Source organism: Siphateles boraxobius, unplaced genomic scaffold, assembly GCF_051911475.1.
Source record: "Siphateles boraxobius isolate OS27281-9 unplaced genomic scaffold, OSU_SipBor_1 5, whole genome shotgun sequence".
Taxonomy (NCBI): Eukaryota; Metazoa; Chordata; class Actinopteri; order Cypriniformes; family Leuciscidae; genus Siphateles; species Siphateles boraxobius.
The window spans coordinates 16,324,701-16,344,537 of NW_027509141.1; the positions used below are offsets into that span (position 1 = coordinate 16,324,701).

Here is a 19,837-nt window from a genome sequence, read left to right on the forward strand (position 1 = left end):
TTTTATATAGCACATTTTCCATTATGAATTATGATACCATTTGGTTCGTTGGTCGGATTGCTTTCACACCTCAAGCGAACCTCAAGTTTGTTTGCAATCGCTCCAAGACCACCTTGTTCAGGCGTTCTCGGAGCGATTGTTTTGGTGCGGGTCCGATTTCACACATATATGCCTAAACGAACCAAACCAAGGGAGAAAACGCACCAGGTTCCGAAACAAATGCTCAGGAAAAAAAAATCTAAATTAAACTTGAAGCTTTGAAGTAAGACTGAAATAGTATTTTCTTAAAACGTACTCCAGGCTCCAATCTTTGTTTTAACTTCACAAAAACATTTTCTCCAGTGTAGGAGATTTGGCCTGGCCGGTATTGTACGGACTTGTATGGCACAAGTTTAAATCAGGTTTGAGTTTGTTGTTGAGTCCTTTTCATAAATGTATAAAGCCATTTTCTGGTGCTTTAGCCACTGTCAACTTGGTAACGCTGGCCTTTTCTGATTATGCCAAAGTCAACGGGTGTTCTGAGATGTTGGCTGTGGTTTGGCAGGAATATCAGGTTGACAGTGACATTAGGGCAGTGTTGGGTTCTGTCACTTGTGTTGTTAGTTTGCTGCCGCTGGCTTCAAAGGGCCAGAGACATCACGCATTCTCAAAAAAGACTGTGACCACTTCCGCTAATGAGTGTGAAATATGCCTCATTCCCTATGGTGTTTTTACACTATAAATACTTTTTTAAGATGCAAAAAAGAGCATCTGTTAGCTGAGAGTTAGCAGCGCGTGCTCCAATTTGCATACATGTGCGTGTTTGCGAGCGTGTGTAATTGCGCGTGGTTTCGTGTATAAATGTATGCGTACCCTTCAGCAGAGGCTTTGATTAGAAATATAGATCTCCCCGTTCAAGCTCCATGCTCATCTTTGCAACTACAGGGTGTTAGTTTCCATAGCAACGCTTACGCCCACCCTGTATGTAGTGTTCAGACAACCCCAGGCAAGACTGTCAGATCGCTGCTCTGCTGTGGATGTCGTGCTCATAGATGAGGCTATTAAAGTGTTTCCCACTTCCCTTAGTCAGCGGTGCCAACAGAGGCCCCTGATGCCGCAGTCATGCCGCAGTTTAACTGCTCTAACCATCCAATCATCAAACTGTTGTGATTGATAGTCAAATCCTGCGGTTTTGTGTTGGTATGTGGTTACATCAGTCCGCTGTACACCGATTCTCTGTCACTCTCTACTCCCTTCTGGGATCTGAAAGTCTTAGTTGGATGACTGATATGTTGCAGAGGTCTAAAGAGCAGATTGACCGATGGCTGATATAACAATAAAAAAAGATGTGGACAAAATGAAAAGTTTATTATTTATAAACAGTGCTGTTGGTAGATTTGAAACTGCAGGAAATCTGCAAATCTTATCAGCTGTGGCCAATCATATTAAAATGGACCAATTTTGTCTGATATATTGGGCTATCTCTACTTTAAACATGTTGCATAAATGCTGTTTGATTTACAGTATATGGGAGCCCAGTTCTGCCATTCAATTACTTCAATTAAATAATGTTATCAAATGTCTAAAGTGTATAAATAGTCAATAATGAAAATAGATAAGTGCAAATGATCTGAAAATATTTTACATACGATAATAAAGAATACAGTTGTAATAAAATATTTATTATTTAAATGTTATAAAGTACTTTATTGTTTATATTTACTGTTTATAAGGAGTAATTTGTATTATTTAATATCAATATGATATATAACTTTGTATTAGATAATAAATCTTAATAAATTAGTAAAACTATAACATTTATTTCCAGGGTTAAATCTGTATTTTCCGACTTTTGAAAAATCGGGGGGCTTTTTACACAAATTCCTTTATTTTTTCTGAATTTATGAAATAATGAAACGTAACAACCATTTGAAGTTTAATCATTTTAATTTGTTAAAATGTTTTATTTTTTCCCAAATTAATTTAAGTTTTTTTCTGAATTCATGAAATCATCAAATGTATCAGCAATTTATTCAAAGTTTAACAGCAATTTATTCAAAGTTTAACAAACTAAATTTCTGTGCCCTGTGATATGTTTTATTTTTTCCCAAATTCTGTGTTTTCTGATTAAATCCTTCTGGATTCGGTTTTAATGGTTTAATTTGATTAATTGTACAGTCCTACTTTCTGCATCACAGAAATCATAGGGCTCTACTCACTGTAGTTATTTTGAATAGCGAAGTGATTGATCATTGCATTTATAATTGTACACATTTATTAATTTCCAAATTTGTTATCATACTGTTTCTAAGTTTATCATTTTCTCAAATCATTATTGAATGGCACAATACCCCATGTTAAGCATGGCCCTTGATCATAAATAGATTGTAAATTTGGACATCTTTGCTCAAGTAAACATAAGGAGTCGGACAGCCTAAAGCTGCGCATCATTATAAAGCTCCGTGCACAAGGGGCACAAGTCACATTCAAGCCTGAGCTAGAGAGAGAGAGAGCGAGAGAGAGAGAGAGAGAGAGAGAGAGGCTCAGGCTGCGGTGCTAAAAAAGGAAACAGTTCATTGTTTTGATGTGACGGTTCGTGTCGAGTTAGAAGCATCCATGTTTCCCTCACACCCCTCTTGCAGTGGCATTTGGTTTTCTGCGAAACATGAGTCACACATCTTATCATGCTATGAGGCTCTTTAATGCTGATTTGATAGCATGTCTCCCTCACTTTGTTCAGCTTCATCAAATGCATGAAAATGCAGTAATTTTAGTTTGTCGTAGGAGTCGCCCGACCGAGCTTGATCCCATGTTTACTCAGCTTTTCACCTAAACAACCTTACGTGAGGAGACAGCAGCTCAAGATAGATTAAGCTGTTTTATGTGCTCTGTCGCAGACTCTTGGTTTAGGATACAATATCTGAATAATGTTTCAACGTCCTGCTCAATCTTTGGATTTTGCAGTCTAATGCATGTTAAATCCAGATTCAGTGAGTATGCAGAGTTGATTACAATTCACACAAGTGCCTGGAAAGGATTTGATCCTGTAACACCAGAGCATAAGCAGCTCATTACCTCCCACTCCCACATCCCACAAGCCAGCAGATTCCCCTGCACAAACAAGAAATAACATTCCAGTCACTTCGCCAAATACTGTCCAGTGTTCAGGACGGACACAGTGTTCTTGTGTCTTTTGATGACTAGCACAGTATGCTGCTTAAATGGTGTGCCTTATTAAATTAATTCACATCTTCAGTTTTGTGACATTTTAATTTTCCCCTGAAGTCCACTTATGTTAGACAACATTTAATGCCCAAAACAGTCGTACTTTAGTTTTTTTAGTTTTCCACCCCACTCTTTTTTTTTTTTTTTTGCTACTGTACCTTTAAGACAAGTATATGTACATGACCTCTTGTGATTTTTTTTTAGGGCGAGCTAAGTAGCTGGATACTGAATAGTTATGTACACAAGGGATGTGCAAAACATACACTACTATTCAAAAGTTTGGGGTCGCTTATTTAACAAGAAATTAATCCTTTTGAGCAATGCTGCGTTAAATTGATCAAAAGTGACACTATTATAAAATTACAAAGGTTTTCCATTTCAAATGAATTGTTCAATTGATCTTTCTTTTTAACTTTGTTTATAAAAATATTAAGCAGCACAACTGTTTTCTACATTGATAAAAATAAGAAATGTTTCTTGAGCACCAAATCGTCATATTTGAATGACTTCTGAAGGGTCATGTGATACTGAAGACTGGAGTAATGATGCTGAAAAAAAATCAGTTGAAAGACTGAAACTATTGAAACTACTATAGTACAGTTCTTCGGCAATGACCCGTCTTCTCGATAAACATTTTTGAAAGAAAGATTTTTTTTTTTACATTACCTCAGGAAAGCCATTCAATGGCCATAGCTTGTTAGTAAGCTAGAGAGCAGCATTTTGCTTAATATATCCACTATAGTACGTATTCATTAAAAACAAGTTATTACAGCCACTATTTAGACACTATAAAGTATTTATATTTCAACGAGGAATTGGAGTAGAAATCAGTATATCAGTAAAAAGTAATAACACTTTTTTTCACCCTTATTTGCAATTTAAACTGTTTTTTTTATGCCAATGTTGATTTATAAAATAAAATTTTGCTTTGGCTTTCAGCAGAATGAAAACTTAAGTTTCATTGTTTGTGTAACAATTTTATTTTGGGCTTTTTCGGGGAAAAAGTTTTTCTTTTTTCGGCCAAATATTTTTGGTTGGCTTAAATTTCGGTGCTTCACAAAATATCTCTTGCATGGAACTTTACCACCTACATGGTACGATTTTAGGAGATCAAGACAAATCATGCAATGCCCCTTTAATATAGTGTGTGTTTGTCTGTCTAAGGCTCTGGAGCGCTCTGAGAGTGAGGAGGTTTCAGTGATCACACAGCTGGTGAAGAAGATCCTCATTATCATCTCACGTCCTGCACGACTGCTGGAGTGTCTGGTGAGATTCTGCACCTACACGGATTCACAGCCCTCCCGTGAATGTTCCTGGCGGCCTGACACTCCTGAAACTGTGCTCCTTATTTTTACTGTGTAGGAGTTTGACCCTGAGGAGTTCTACCATTTACTAGAGGCTGCAGAAGGTCACGCCAAAGTCGGCCAGGGCATCAAAACCGATATTCCCAGATATATTATCAATCAACTTGGGCTCAACCGAGATCCTCTTGATGGTGCGATAGGTCTCGTTTATCTCATGATGGTTTTGTTTGGAAAGCCTGTCAGTTTCTCTTTAGGCTCATTATGTTGTGTCTGTCATCTATTTTGACAGAAGTTGTGCAGTTAGAGGAGCAGTACGACTTTGGACACACACTGACAGTTGATTCTGAAGAAACGACTGAGGTAAAAGCACAACAAAAAGATATGGAGCATTAAATAGCCTTTCTAGGTTTCATAAGAGGTCACTAAAAAAACATCTCTTCCTGTTGCTTACAGCAGAATAAATCTTTACCCACACCGCTACGAAGAAAACCGCTGGAGAGCGATTTTGAGACCTTAAAACTCATCAGTAATGGGGCTTATGGGTAAGGAAATCACATCATGACTACAGGTAAAAAAGTGATTACTTTAGAGACCGCATAAGGACAATCTCGGCTAGCAAAACGTGATTTGAAGCAGAACCAGTGCTTAATTTGAGCTGTATCCTGTTCCAGAAAAATGTCAGCTATTCGATTTTTGCGTTACGGTATTTGTTTTATAAATCCGGCATTAGTCAAGTCACCTTAATTTATATAGCGCTTTTAACAATATGGACCGTTTCAAAGACCGTTGGATCGCTTTACAGTGATAATAGGAAAGTAAAGTAACAGATTGTTTTGGCTTTACGGCAGGTCTAGAATAGTTATATAGTTCTTGTCCAGCTAAAGTTAGTTTTAAACGATTCGCTTCGGTTGCAAAGATCGTTAGTTATTAACTTAGGGGCCGCTAACACGACACCGTTCTAACAGAAAACGGAAATGAACAAAGTTAAAAACAACAGCATTTATTTGAAATAGAATCTTTTGCAACATTATAAATGTCTTTACTGTCACTTTTGATCAATTTAATTCCTCCTTGATGAATAGAAGTATTGATTTATTTTATTTATTTCCCCCAAAAAATAAAATAAAAATTCTTACTGACCCCAAAGTTTTGAACGGTAGTTTTTAATTTTACAAAAGATTCTATTTCAGATAAATGCTGTTCTTTTGAACTTTCTATTCATTAAAGAATCCTGAAATAAAAATGTAAATAACTGTTTTCAACCTTGATAATGATGAGAAATGTTTCTTGAGCATCAAATCATCATATTAGAGTGATTTCTGAAGGATCATGTGACACTGAAGACTGGAGTCAATGATGTTGAAAATTCAGCTTTGATCACAGGAATAGATTACACTTTACTATATATTCACATAGAAACAGCTGTGTTACATTGAACTAATATTTCACAATATTACTGGGTTTGTTTTGTATTTTTAATCAAATAAATGCAGCCCTGGTGAGCAGAAGAGTCTTCTTTTAAAAACGTTAAAAATCTTACCGACCCCAGACTTTTGAACGGCAGTGTGTGTGTGTGTGTGTGTATATATATATATATAAGGCTGGACGATATGGCCAAATTTTATATCACGATATATTTCTTAATTTCAGTCGATATGATATAATTCCGATATCGATATGAACAACATAAAAGCCTCAGAAAAACTGCCAAGAATGCCCACAACAGATGTCTGTACCTACAATCTTTTGAAAAATGAATTGGCCAAGTCTATGAAACCTTTTGGTACTGCACCATAACAAACTACATGAACCAATGAAATAACCCATCATAACAATAATATTCTCTTCTCAATACCTGCTACAAGACTATGAAAGCATTTGGGTAGCAATATTCAATTTGAAATGTACTATGCAAAATGACAATGCAATATGTAAAATGGCAATGCATTTCTGTTTTTAAATTTACATTTGCCATTACATTTGTGCAATGTTTGCTGCAAAATTAAAATTCAATCTAATTTACATTTGCCATTTCATACACTAGTTTTAATATGTAAATTGAATACATATTTTAACGCTTTATAAGTTGCAAAATTAAAATGTATTACAGATATGATTAGATATGTTTAACATTTTCAAGCAAAAACTATAGCAAAATTACTATTTAAATGTTATTTTTCTTAATTGCATTTACACTCACAGTTAGACGCTTGCGATTGCATTTTCATTAAATGTCCCGCAATGAATGTAGCAAAATTCAATGTGCAAATTGAAAATGCATTCAGAGCCGATCACGTCCCGCCCTGTCAATCACTGCTTGAAGTTTCGGTTTCTTAGATATTAAAATCATATTGGTCATTCTGAGGTCCGTCAGCGTCCCCACATGCTCCAAATTAACGCAAAAAAGTCTCGTTTGTTGGTGCCGGTTAAAGTGTTGTTTGTGCTGCTTCTATCGGGTGGAACAGGTTTGATGTGTTCCCGCTGCTAGTCGGCACCACTCTCCGTCTCATTTTGCAGCGCGCTGAAACCTGAAGTTTTGAGATCTCAGCCGAAACACCACTGAATTTATACCACTGAATTAGTCTTTCCTCTCTTATCAACTATTTAGTCTGATTTCTCCTCACTTGTGGAAGCTCGTCAAGTCACATTTGTATTGCGGTCAGGGGCGCTCATTCTGTTGCTGAAACTTGCCGCGTTGGAGATCAGCCCACTCCTGCTGAGCTGAGCACTGGCTGCGTCTGCGTGTCTATGGTGGATGTCATCACGAAAGTAGCTAAAGTTCTGCTCTTTCTGACGGCTGCGCGCCTTACGTCAGTCGGTGACAAATGCTGTATATCGAAATATCGAAAATGTGTTTAAAAATCATTTCACCGTTACCAAAAAAAAAAAATATTGCGATATATATTGATATTGAATTATTGTCCAGCCCTATATATATATATATATATATATATATATATATATAATGCGTATTACGTGTTTAGTCTATAGGTATGTGCGTTTGAATATATATGCGCAGGCGTGTAGTCTTTCTTTAAAAATTGACCTCAACAGATTACTTGTCTGGCCTTAAAAATGTATAATACAGAATTATTTATCGCTTTCGAGTAGCCACGTAAACCGGAACTATTTGGTCAACGTTTTATCTGTACTGAGGTAAAGGGAAGGGAAGAGAAGGGGGCCTTTACAGGGGAGAGACTAGTTGACACTTCAGGGATGCCTTGTCGTCGTGTCCAGGAGCAGGTCCTTCATCAGATCTGGATACGGCCTAGATCCGGCGGACTGCGGTAAACCTCGAGATAAACAGAGAGAATAATATTAGCCTAGACGCCATTCTTATGATGTAATGAGTACATTCAGGATTTATGGGGAGTCTTCCCGGTTCCGGCTGACCTAATCTATGCAGCCTAACATTGAATAGACGTTTATAATTTGTTGTGTATGCTAGGCCAAAGAGATGTGTATTTAATCTAGATTTGAACTGACAGAGTGTGTCTGCTTCCCGGACAATGTTAGGAAGACTGTTCCAGAGTTTTGGTGCTAAATAGGAAAAGGATCTACCGCCAGCAGTCGATTTTGATATTCTAGGTATTATCAACTGGCCAGGATTTCAAGATCGCAATAGACGTGACGGGCTATAATGTGTTAAGTGCTCACTCAAGTACTGCGGAGCTAAACCATTTAGTGCTTTGTAAGTAATCAGAAATATTTAAAAATGTATATGATGTTCAATAGGGAGTTTACATGATTACATGGTGACAGTGCGCGCACGCTTGTGTGAGAGGGCGAGTGCGGGTTTATGCAGATGTATTCGGAGGTTATGTTTTGTTATTGGCCCTGGACATTTATATTTAATAGGTATTGTATTGGTTAATAGGGGCTTTCGCACCGGAGGAACTTTTTCATTGTTCCTAGAACACTATTGTGTTTATGTATTTTTTAGCGTGTTCACCCGCAGGGACTGGGAACGATATTAGTTCGATGGAATGCCTACTGGGGGAACTAACTTAGCTCCTTCAGAGTAGGGTCTTACATCACTGATAGTTCCTATAGTGCTGTTTGGCCAACACGCGTCAAACGCCAGCACCTGCTTTTTAATTATTATTTTTTAAATTAATTGCAACTAAAGGATGGTTTCAAGCTTTCAAATTCAAGAATTTTCTTCACCAAAACCGAATAACTGTGAGTGTGTTGGCAATTCAATAGTTGTAGGTTAAATTACCTTAAAAATATATCAGAAAAAAGACTTCTTGAATTAAAATATCAAAAATATGAGACTTTATAAAAGAGGTATGTTTTTCTTTGAAATATTTATATTTATAGTGTGTTTTTTATGGTGTTAAATATCTATTTTAATCAAATCTAGTGTGTGTGTGTCTGTGTGTACATATGTATATATAAATAATATTCTTTCATAGCCCTAAACCCACCAGTCGTCAGACCACAACTCAATACTTCAGTTTAATATATTTGTTTATTTGCAGGTCTGTGATGTATCTTGCTGTGTTCTCCATCTATCCTGCAGGGCTGTGTATCTGGTAAGGCATAAAGAAACTCGACAACGATTTGCAATGAAAAAGATCAACCGGCAAAACCTGATTCTGCGAAACCAGATCCAGCAGGTGTTTGTGGAGCGAGACATCCTGACATTTGCAGAGAACCCTTTTGTGGTCAGCATGTTCTGCTCCTTTGAGACCCGCAGACATCTGTGCATGGTCATGGAGTATGTGGAAGGTAAACTCAACAACTCCATTGTGAACATGTATGTTTAAGTACAAATTGCCATTAAACAATCAGTCAGAAATAACACAGATTTAAAATCAAAATGAAATCAAATTGGACAATTCCTGTTTTTTTATTTTTGGATTTTTTTTTGTCAGTGTTTATTATAAATGATTTATCTGTGCACATCATTATTTTTTGTTAAATTAATGACCTCGTATTCTTTAATATATATATATATATATATATATATATATATATATATATATGTGGTTTGAATATATTCAAAGTTTTACCAATGCATGTATAAGTTATACACATGTATAAATAAATATCTCTGGGCTAATATGATCTTCAGGTGGTGACTGTGCCAATGTGCTAAAGAACATGGGCCCACTTCCTGTGGACATGACCAGGATGTACTTTGCGGAAACAGTTTTGGCACTGGAGTACCTCCACAGTTACGGCATTGTGCACCGAGATCTCAAACCAGACAAGTGAGAAAACACCTAAAAACCTCTTTGGCAACTGTTTGGAAATGTAGCTTGTTTAACTGTTCTGTTAACCCTTCGCAGCCTCTTGATTACTTCAATGGGGCATATCAAACTCACTGACTTCGGGCTCTCAAAAATCGGCCTGATGAACATGACAACCAATTTGTATGAGGGCCACATTGAGAAAGACACCAGGGAGTTTATCGACAAGCAGGTGGGCAAGAGCATGATACTCCTTTGATACAATTTATGTCCATTTTCAAGAAATGTTATTGATATTAATGTAGAGTCAATCACTATGTTGTAGGTTTGTGGCACTCCAGAGTACATTGCTCCAGAAGTGATCCTGCGGCAGGGCTATGGGAAACCCGTCGACTGGTGGGCCATGGGCATCATCCTGTATGAATTTCTGGTGGGATGTGTTCCGTTCTTCGGGGACACACCAGAAGAGCTTTTTGGGCAGGTCGTCAGCGGTGAGTTCAGATGAATGTGTTTTAAACAGCTGGTGAGACACAGATATTGTTAAAAGAAACGGGAAGCTTTACCAACTGCTTTAAAATAAAACTGTGATCAAAGGATTTGACACATGCTGTTCCTTACGCAGATGAGATTATCTGGCCAGATGGGGATGATACTCTTCCTGTAGACGCCCAGGACATGATCACACGATTACTGAACCAAAGCCCACTGGAGAGACTTGGAACAGGTGTTTTGTCATTCATTCATTCATGCTTCAATTGTTCTTAAGAATTGTAGCTATATATAGTTCACACAAAAATCCAAATCCTTGTGTTGTTCCAAATCAGACATATGACATATTTCATCTGTGAGGAAAAAAGAAGATATTCTGAGAAATGTCTCAGAAAGGTTTTTTTTTTCCAGTCAAATCAGTGGTCACCAAAACTGTTTGGTTACCAACATTCTTCAAAATATCTTTTATTTTCCGCAGAAGAAAGTCATACAATTTGTATGGGATGTCTGGGATTACAAATTGCCCGTATTTACATATTCACGTGTACATGTCAGTGACATGTAATTGTCATTCACTAAAGTTTTTTGCCACATGGTAGGCAGCTTGAGAACAGTATTGTATTTTTGCTTAAAAATTTATTCGTCAATATAACAATGGAATTGACCCTTCGCAAAGATCCGTCCCCCTTAAGCCCCTTTCATACAGCGCGTTGATCCCGGGAAATTGCCAGGAAATTGCCAGTACGCCTTCTGTGTGAACTCAAACACGACCCGGGATTGATGCCGGGATTGATCCCGGGTCGGGGACCTAGTAACATTGCCGGGATCAGTCCCGGAACGCACGTTGTGTGAATAAAAGCCGTAACTCTGCCGTAACCAATGCCGTGTCGTAATGATGACGCTGAAGTGAAGTGAAAGCAGGCTAGTGTAACGGTACGTAATGCGCTAGTTTATGATCGAATCAGAGAAAAAAAGGCCCAAGCGTGGTTTCTCCAGAGAGAAATCGCAGCTCATAAGCAAACTAGACGCTGCTGATACATTACATGTCACATCGATGTCACGTGTCTTCACGGAATTTTTACGGGTTGCGTGTGAACGCACTCTCTGATTCCGTAAAATCACTGGCAGTGTGAATGAACCAAAATCAAACGAACCCGGGTCAAATCCCGGGTCACTTTATCCGTGTATTTTCCGGAATCTCTGTGTGAAAGGGGGTTTAGTTACTGTCGCTATGTCCGACAAGCTACGCCGCTCTCACGCACACACCATGTTCTCACGCAGTGAAAAATACATTGCGGATCAGAGAGGAGACTGACAATACGCTGACAGAAAGGAAAGACCAGGTTACTTTTCGGTTACTTTTGATATGAAACATATTAAACAAAGTCTCACCTTTCAAATTTGGTCATTTTTTTAAAGAAATTTAAACAATAAATACCGTTTTGTGGCTCTTTAATGTGTCGTGACAGATCGCTGTACAGCCTCAGTTAAAGCTGCCCGTGAACCGATCATCTCTTCCTTCTAGTTCATTTATAGCATCAAATAAACTTGAATGAACATAAGAAGGAATGTTGTTTTAACCGCGGAAAGGCGTCAGTATATTCAGTTTTTCAAGTTCAAATCCTCCCATGTTAATCTACGAACTCTCCTGACTGCTTTGTCGGACAAAATGGCGGATGGCGAAGTATGATTGGTCAGATCACCTGTCAATCAAGCTCCCTGCGAAGGGTGAATTAAGCTGTTTTTGAATTATATATATATATATATTTATATGTGTATGTATATGTATAAATATATATATATGGGGTGTAACGTTACCCTCATGTCACGATTCGATACATATCACTGTACTGAACTCACAATACAATATTATTGCGATACTCCAAGACACATGATAAAAGTTAATTAAAGTTGTTCTGTTGATTAAAATGCTAAATTTGATATTACATTGTGTGTGTAAATGAATAGATTTGGACTGAGTGCTGGAAACCCAATACAGAACAATAGAGACACCGGAATAACAATATTCATAATTCTGGAGCTGAAAATACACAATTTTTTAGACTAATATGCTTGTGCTGTCACTGACTAGATATATTTAAAATAATGTAGGCCACTTTTTAATGGTAACAAGACATTTGACATTATCAGGACCCATTGAATTCTTATAAATTAGACTACTATATATAATGTTGAAAATAATGTAGTACTGACACAAACTCTGAAAACTAGAATTTGTTCTCACACAGTAATTTTTATTTTGGGTAAACTATACACATTACAATACATATTGTCACTATCCACGATACATATTGCTGCATTTTTTTATTGCGATATATTGTGATCGTACATTATTATTATTTTTTTTTTAAATGTGTATAAATATATAATTTTTTAAATTTTTATAAATGATAAGTGCTGTCAAAAAACAAATTAATCTCACATTTTTCTGTAACTAATCGTGATTAATCAGACCTAACATTAAAGTTATTTTTTTAAGCTCTTTATCTTCTCTATTATTCAACAAAGACAAGCAATATATCATTGTATAGTATTGGTGAGAAACTTTAGGCACCTCACGCTCCGATTCCAAAACGATTCTTGATCATATGTAATTAAATTAAAAAAAGATTTTAAGTACTTTTTAAAATAATTACACATTAAAAAATTAAATTAAAACAATTGCATGTTAAGAATTTTAAATAAACAACTAATATAGCTTCAAAACATATAAGCTAGTAAATAATAAAGAGGAACAAAAAAAACATATTACCGGTACAAGCAATAAACAGAGTGCTTTCAGTATTTAAGAGTATATCTGAACGTTTTCCATTCAAGAGCTGTGAGTGATTTTTCTCTTTCTCATCTTTACTGTTGTTGGATTATCACTGATGACATCATAGACAGCGGGAGATCTAATAAGCTGCATTCACACCAATGCACAGATCTCTCTTGAAATATAAGATGTGGTTTGTCCTGTCTGTTTAATCTCTCAAGACATAACTGACTGTGTTTACATTAATTTCTCATCATAAAAGCATTTTGAGACACAAGTACACATTTAACCACTTACACGGAGTCTCACACAGCCGCATGCGCGAGCGCTCTTCATAAAGCGCACGTGAGCATTTGAAATTGAAAGCAGCACTTTGTCAGTGAATTTCATATTTTTAATATGAAATGTGTGTGTGTGGCAAGCAGAATACGAGTGTTTCTAAAACGCCATCGCCATCGGTCACCTGCAATTTAAAAAACTAAGCTCAGAATCGTTGGAGAGAGAATCTTTTCTCCCACTCCTATTTTATAGTCTGACCAACACAATATTAGATAGATTAAACATAAACCGTTCTTTCCTGTAGGCCAGGACTATATGCTTCCTCTCCAGACTGCTTTACTCTCGTGTGTCACGTGACCAGACTCTAATCGAATCCTTTGCGGTTAAAAAAATCTTGTTTTAATCGTACAGACCTACATTTACCAATATGCTTATTGGCCCAGTCAGACCAATTCAGATTTTTACTTGCCCAGGTAAAACTTTCTTTTTTACCCATGTAACCTTGTAAACAGTGCTTTAAGATTTTAAGGTAGGTCAAACAGGTAGAAAATATACAGAAATTGACTAAAGTTATCAAACAGTCTTCACTGCATAAATGTAGATGAATTGGTATTAACGCTACAAATTTTTTTCAGTCAAGAGCAGTTAGTGATTTTTGTTTTTCTTTTGTTCTTTGATTAACAGTAATGACAGCAGCAGGTTTATTAGGCTATTATTAGACTATTTTCTCACAACTCTTTACATGCATTTAACTCATTTAAGACTGTGCTTGCGAGGATACTCGATAAAACTGGCATTTTTGGCATATTTTTGTGTGTTTTTGTCCGTTCAAGCGCTGTCTGAAGCGGCGTGTCGTGTGCATGTCACAGACAGGAGATTTGCTGATGTGAATTATCTTTTGAATGGTTTTAACCCCTTACCTGTCAACCCCCTTTTTGAGGATGGACATTAAAATACACTATTCAAACTTAAATGGTTGTAATTCAAGAATGCTTTGGGATATAGACCCAAGTCTTGTTTTAAAGAAAACAATCAGCAGATTATTGCTGAAGTGAAAGCACTGAAAGCACAAAAAATTAAAGTATGAAAAAGTTATGGAAGTTTAAATTTACAGTAAATCAAATATACTGTACTTAATATTTTTTCTTTTATATAAAATATATATTTTACAAAAAAATACTATAAAATGAAAGCCATATATCTTACCAAGTTTTTCCAAATATGAAGTTGATATCACAAATATTGAAGTTCCCATGAGATTTTGTTTAAAAAATAGCCACCTGGTGACACACATTACATTGAATTTGAAGGGGTGGTAAAGTATGATTTCACTTTTCTATCTTTAGCTAGTGTGTTGCTGTTTGAGCATAAACATCTGCAAAGTTACAACGCTCAAAGTTCAAAGCAAAGGGAGATATTTGCTTTTAAAGAAAAGGACAACAAGAAACGGCTGGTAGGGACTACACGACATTCCTCCCGGGTTAGTGACATCTGCAACCCTAAAATGTACATAAACCCCGCCCCCGGAAACACGCAGTCCATGTTGAGAAGAGGAAAAGTTGTTGTATAAGAGTGTCTCTATGAGTCAGCTTAAACTTTAGCATCCTTCTTTTCACCGGCAATAGAAAATCACTCTGTGTGCATCTCACAACAGTTCCTATGCGAGCGATTTATAATTAACATGACAGAATATCCTAAGTGAAGATAGTTAACTCCACATCAGAAACATAAATTCATCAACTAACCATTCAGAGACGTCCTGTTGCATTTTACATGTTGTCTTCTTGAGTCTCTCCATCTTTGTCTGACTCTGTTTTAACATTAAATGCAGAACAGTTTCTGTCATTTTATTGTGTCTGCGTGAGGTAATCGCTCTGCTAACACACAAGAGCTCTTGAAACCCCACCCTCTGCAGTAGCTCATTTGCATTTAAAGGGCCAGGCACAAAACGGTGCGTTTTTGCAAACCCTCAAAATGTTTAACATGCTATACAAACTTTAACATGCTATATAAAAATATCTGCGGGTATTTTGTGCTAAAACTTCACACACACACTCTGGGGACATCAGAGATTTATTTTACATACTTGTGAAAATGCCATTTTTCCACCCCTTTAAATGTATGCATTCTGCCATAGCAAATTAATAAATTTCTGTCCAAATATCACTTCTGTCACAAAATATGGAAACTTGAGACTCAGACCTTTCTCGCAATGTGTTTTGGCAAGATTAGAAAAGGTTTTGATCATAAATTATGAAACATGATGACGCCCAAAAGGGGAGGAGCCCGATAAAAGAATTTAGAGTACCATTTCTATGGTAACGCAACGTCCAATTTCAAAACAGTTTTCACAGGATGAATTCTGAGTTTGTAAGCTTTCAAATGATACCTAATTTATGATTACTAATAAAATGTGATGTAATAAAAAAGGCCATAAAAAAAGATATATTTTAGAGGATAATATATATATATATATATATTATACTTTTTAGAGGATAATATTATTATATCATTTTTTATTGACAAATACTAGATTATATGCTTTATTAACTTTTAGCATGTGTGTGCGTCGACTTTTTGTGACGAAGGTCAGAACTCCTGTTATGATGTAGATTTTTTTGAGGTGCACTCTTGTCATAAATTCATATATTACTTTTCCTTCATAATTTGTAACAACAATTTTTCAAAAAAACAGTGCTAAAATGTCTATTTAGGAGTCTTAGACCTTTCTAACGATATATAGTTTGTCATGATTTAGATTAGGATTTAATTGTAATATAGTGAAGTAAACTTGGGCATCCTGGTAGCGGGACGGTGACAGTTAAAAGCATATGCATGCATAAGAGTGCGCTCATGTAACGCTAGCCAAAGGATGATGGGAAAATTGCTATTTTTTTCAATTAAAATTTTCAATAATTTTAGCACGTTAAGCTGAAAGAAATTTATTGTATGCGTAAACACGTACGTTTTGACAGCACTAATGATTATATATATATATATATATAATTAATTTTAATTTTTGAATTGTTATAGATAATTGTATATAATTTAAGCTTTTTTTCTCTGCATATTTGTAAAACAGGTCAATTTGTCACTCACACTATCATATGTCTCAGTCTCTGCTGAACTGCATCCGTCACAAAAACACTGATACATTGTGATTTTAAAGACACAAAAAACATCCAGAGAGTGTCAAAAACTAAACTGGTCACACAAAACTATTGTATTGCTATAATAATATAATAGTTTGAAAAACTAACATTAACTTGAGTAGAATGAAATGACAAAAAAAATATGATATGACCCATTTAAGTTCAAAACAAATTGTTTAGAGTTCGATTTCCTTCAAACCTCATTTCTACAACTATTTTATGTCGAGGTTTGGACAAGTATGACTTCCCGTGTGTTTGTAGGTGGGGCTCCAGAAGTAAAGCAGCATTTGTTCTTCAGTGGTCTGGACTGGAATGGACTCCTGCGTCAGAAAGCTGAATTCATCCCTCAGCTGGAGGCCGAAGATGACACTAGTTATTTTGACAGTGAGTCCCACTTATTCAACACAGGAAAGAGATTCTGCGATCTCCATAAATGCCTGGAGCAAAGCGCTCTGGAAATATCGGCGCATTCTTGTGCCTTCTGCACTTATTATTTCTTCATTGTACTTGACTATTGCCCCCTAAATCCTTTGGTTTTCTTTCCTCTGTAGCACGATCTGAACGCTACCATCATTTGGCCTCCGATGAGGATGATGAAACCAATGATGAGGAGTCTTCCCTAGAAATACGAGGGTTTTCTTCTTGGTCAAATCGTTTCAGCAAGGTTGGGTCCTTTTGCTGTCTGCGCATTTTGAGATTGTTGAAAGCTTTTTTATTACATGTGTGTGACTGAACAGTCATAATCATATTGTTTATTTCTTGTAATTGCCACTTTCTTTCACTGATTTTTTTTATTTTTTTATTTTTTTTATTTTAATTGCCCATTTTTTATTTTTTTATTTTTTTTGGAGGCAGAAACAGGCTTCCATAAACCACACATTTTATTGCGTTAAATAAAGAAATGAATAAAGTAGTCAGACAAATGTTTTAAATACGCACACATGAGATGAGGGCTCGTATCAGTATCACATGGGTTTTACTAGGGCTGTCATGATTCCTCAATTAAAATTGAATACTCAATTTGAAAAAATCCTGGATTGCAATTTGCCCGTGTCGAGTAACTGGCAAAATAATCGAAGTGGCGAATTCCACGTACGCGAATCCATGAAGCGCATTATTAGACCATTTTTTAAGGCTGCTTGATGTATTAAAACCATTTAAAAACCATAGCATAGTGTAAAGGCTTTGATTCAATTAAATAAGTATATATGCTGCCGCTGCAGATTTAAAATATATATATATATATCCGCGCATTTTAATCATTTGCATGCATGCAGGTTATGTGTGGCTCTGTTCACTGTAAATGCTGCTCCACATAAAACTCTTATCATTTACATCATTTAGTTTGGGTTACTTTACAACGTTTATTTGGGAACGCAATGTGCGCCATTTTATCATGTTTGTAGCGCAAATCATTTTTAAACATTATAAATATGCGAACTGTTCATAGTGATTTAAAAATAAATATTTAAACCCTCACTCTGAGTTTGCATGGTTTGATGTCCATTTAGTCTTGTTAAAAAATCAATTCTATCGTAAAGAAGTGGCCAAATATGAAAGATTGACCAAACGACATTTAATTCAAATGTTTACTCGATGTTAAACAAGGATTTGATCTGTTATAAGAAAAGTGTAACAACACCAGGCTGTTGGTGTCCTCATGTACATTATGTATTATATTCAAATGTCTGCAAAGATGATTGTTAAAATACATAATATAAAAAGTGTTGGTCTATAAAACCATATGATTACTGGTTTTGAAACTTCATTTGAACCAAATATTATTGTCTCATGGTTATTATATGTAAGGGATAATCCACGGCTAGCTGTGCATAAAACGATTTGAATGCACAATGTGGAGGCAAAGAACTGCCCGACCAGAAGTGCATTAAAATCGTTTAAAGCACAGCTAGCCGTGGATTATCCCGCTTATACCATGGTCATTTGCCAGCATTGATAACTTAAAGCAGTTATTGATGTCTGCAGCATAATATTTAACCGTAAAAGTGACATTATTTTCGTCAGTTAAGGCTCGTTAGATCTAGCATTCTGCCCTCTTTGAATAAGACAGAGATTAATTAGTGTGTAAGATTGCATTTATTTGATGAATAAATTATAGCATTTAATTGAATTATCGAGAGAGAGATTCATACCTGCGTCTGTTCAGCTTGTCTATTAATAATGAAGCTGTGAGTTTAATTACTTCGAAATAGCAATGTAACCCCTAGTTTATGAGAAATGTAATGTAGCAATTCAGTAGCATTGCTGTTTTATTACTAAAATCCACAGGGCAGCGTTAAGTTTCTGTTCTCCTCCCTGAATGTTTCTGTGTGTGTGTGTGTGTGAAGCATGATCTCTGGGTGACTGGCATATGTGCGCTTCAGTGAAAACAGTGCATTAATATAAAACCGTGATTAAACTGACTTGGTACTACCTGTGCATTTAAAAGGGTGTTTTTGCACACCTTCCAGCCAATCATAATCGAGTATTCAGACAGACCATAGTATAAATGTTTCAAGTCATTTTAAAGGCTTAGGTCTTTGCTCAGGTCTATTTTTATTACCACGAAAAAATATCCGATTACTTGATTAATCGTCAAAATAATCGACCGATTGCTCTATTACCAAAATAATTGTTAGTGACAACCCTAGGTTATGCCTTTTAATAAATGAATCATGGGTGGCTCATATAGTATTTCTATAATAACATCTGTAATTAAACTTTTGCTTTTAAATATGTTTTTTTTAAAACAAGGGCCAGCTAAACATAGGGAGCATTTTCCTGTTGTGTGGCCATTTTTCTTTCTCTCTCTCTCTCTCTCTCTGACATTTCTTATCCACAATTTTGTAGGTGTACAGCAGCTCAGAGCACCTGGCCACCCCATCCCTGAGCTTCTCCTCCGACCGCAGTCACAGTGAGGAGATAGAGGACCGGGCAGACACTCACTCCCATGGAGAGATCCAACGGCAGGCCTCCACTGGAGACAAGAGGCTCTCGGCTCAGAGGGCAAGGTGCGAATCGAGGAATCAAGAAATGCATTCACCTCAAAATCAAAATTCTGTCATTACACGTGTCATTACAATACGATGGAACATATTATACAATACAGAAAACGTTATAATTAATAGACATTAATTAGAAAAATAAAAACTATACCCGTTATAGTATTACGTTCTGGTTAGAATATTATTCTACTTATTGTATGGTTCTCTGAAATGCTTGATTATGATCAGTTGCGACGTTCCGAGGTCAGTTATTCCACTGTAATGATAGTAACGCTGTAAAATGATCTCTCATCTGGGTATGTGAGGCCAGTGCTTCTTTCAATTCCCTCGTATCACACTGCAGACACACTCTCATGTTATTCAAATGTAGCTGCTGCCATCTTGAGTCACAGGTTTTGACTTTAAATTCGGATTTCAGTATAAGTTATTG

General features: G+C 36.2%; 1 protein-coding gene across 4 annotated transcripts in view; it reads left to right on the forward strand.

The window, feature by feature from the left end:
* The window catches only part of mast3b (microtubule associated serine/threonine kinase 3b), a 47,089-nt gene that overhangs the window by 19,107 nt on the left and 8,145 nt on the right, over positions 1 to 19,837 (forward strand). For all 4 annotated transcript variants that reach the window (XM_077202920.1, XM_077202921.1, XM_077202923.1 and 1 more), the window contains 12 exons: positions 4,369 to 4,470; positions 4,567 to 4,699; positions 4,798 to 4,868; positions 4,962 to 5,050; positions 9,034 to 9,242; positions 9,589 to 9,727; positions 9,806 to 9,938; positions 10,032 to 10,197; positions 10,329 to 10,430; positions 16,664 to 16,786; positions 16,954 to 17,066; positions 19,253 to 19,413. In XM_077202920.1, coding sequence (XP_077059035.1) covers positions 4,369 to 4,470; positions 4,567 to 4,699; positions 4,798 to 4,868; positions 4,962 to 5,050; positions 9,034 to 9,242; positions 9,589 to 9,727; positions 9,806 to 9,938; positions 10,032 to 10,197; positions 10,329 to 10,430; positions 16,664 to 16,786; positions 16,954 to 17,066; positions 19,253 to 19,413 — 1,541 coding nt within the window. The remainder of the gene's footprint in view (positions 1 to 4,368; positions 4,471 to 4,566; positions 4,700 to 4,797; positions 4,869 to 4,961; positions 5,051 to 9,033; positions 9,243 to 9,588; positions 9,728 to 9,805; positions 9,939 to 10,031; positions 10,198 to 10,328; positions 10,431 to 16,663; positions 16,787 to 16,953; positions 17,067 to 19,252; positions 19,414 to 19,837) is intronic.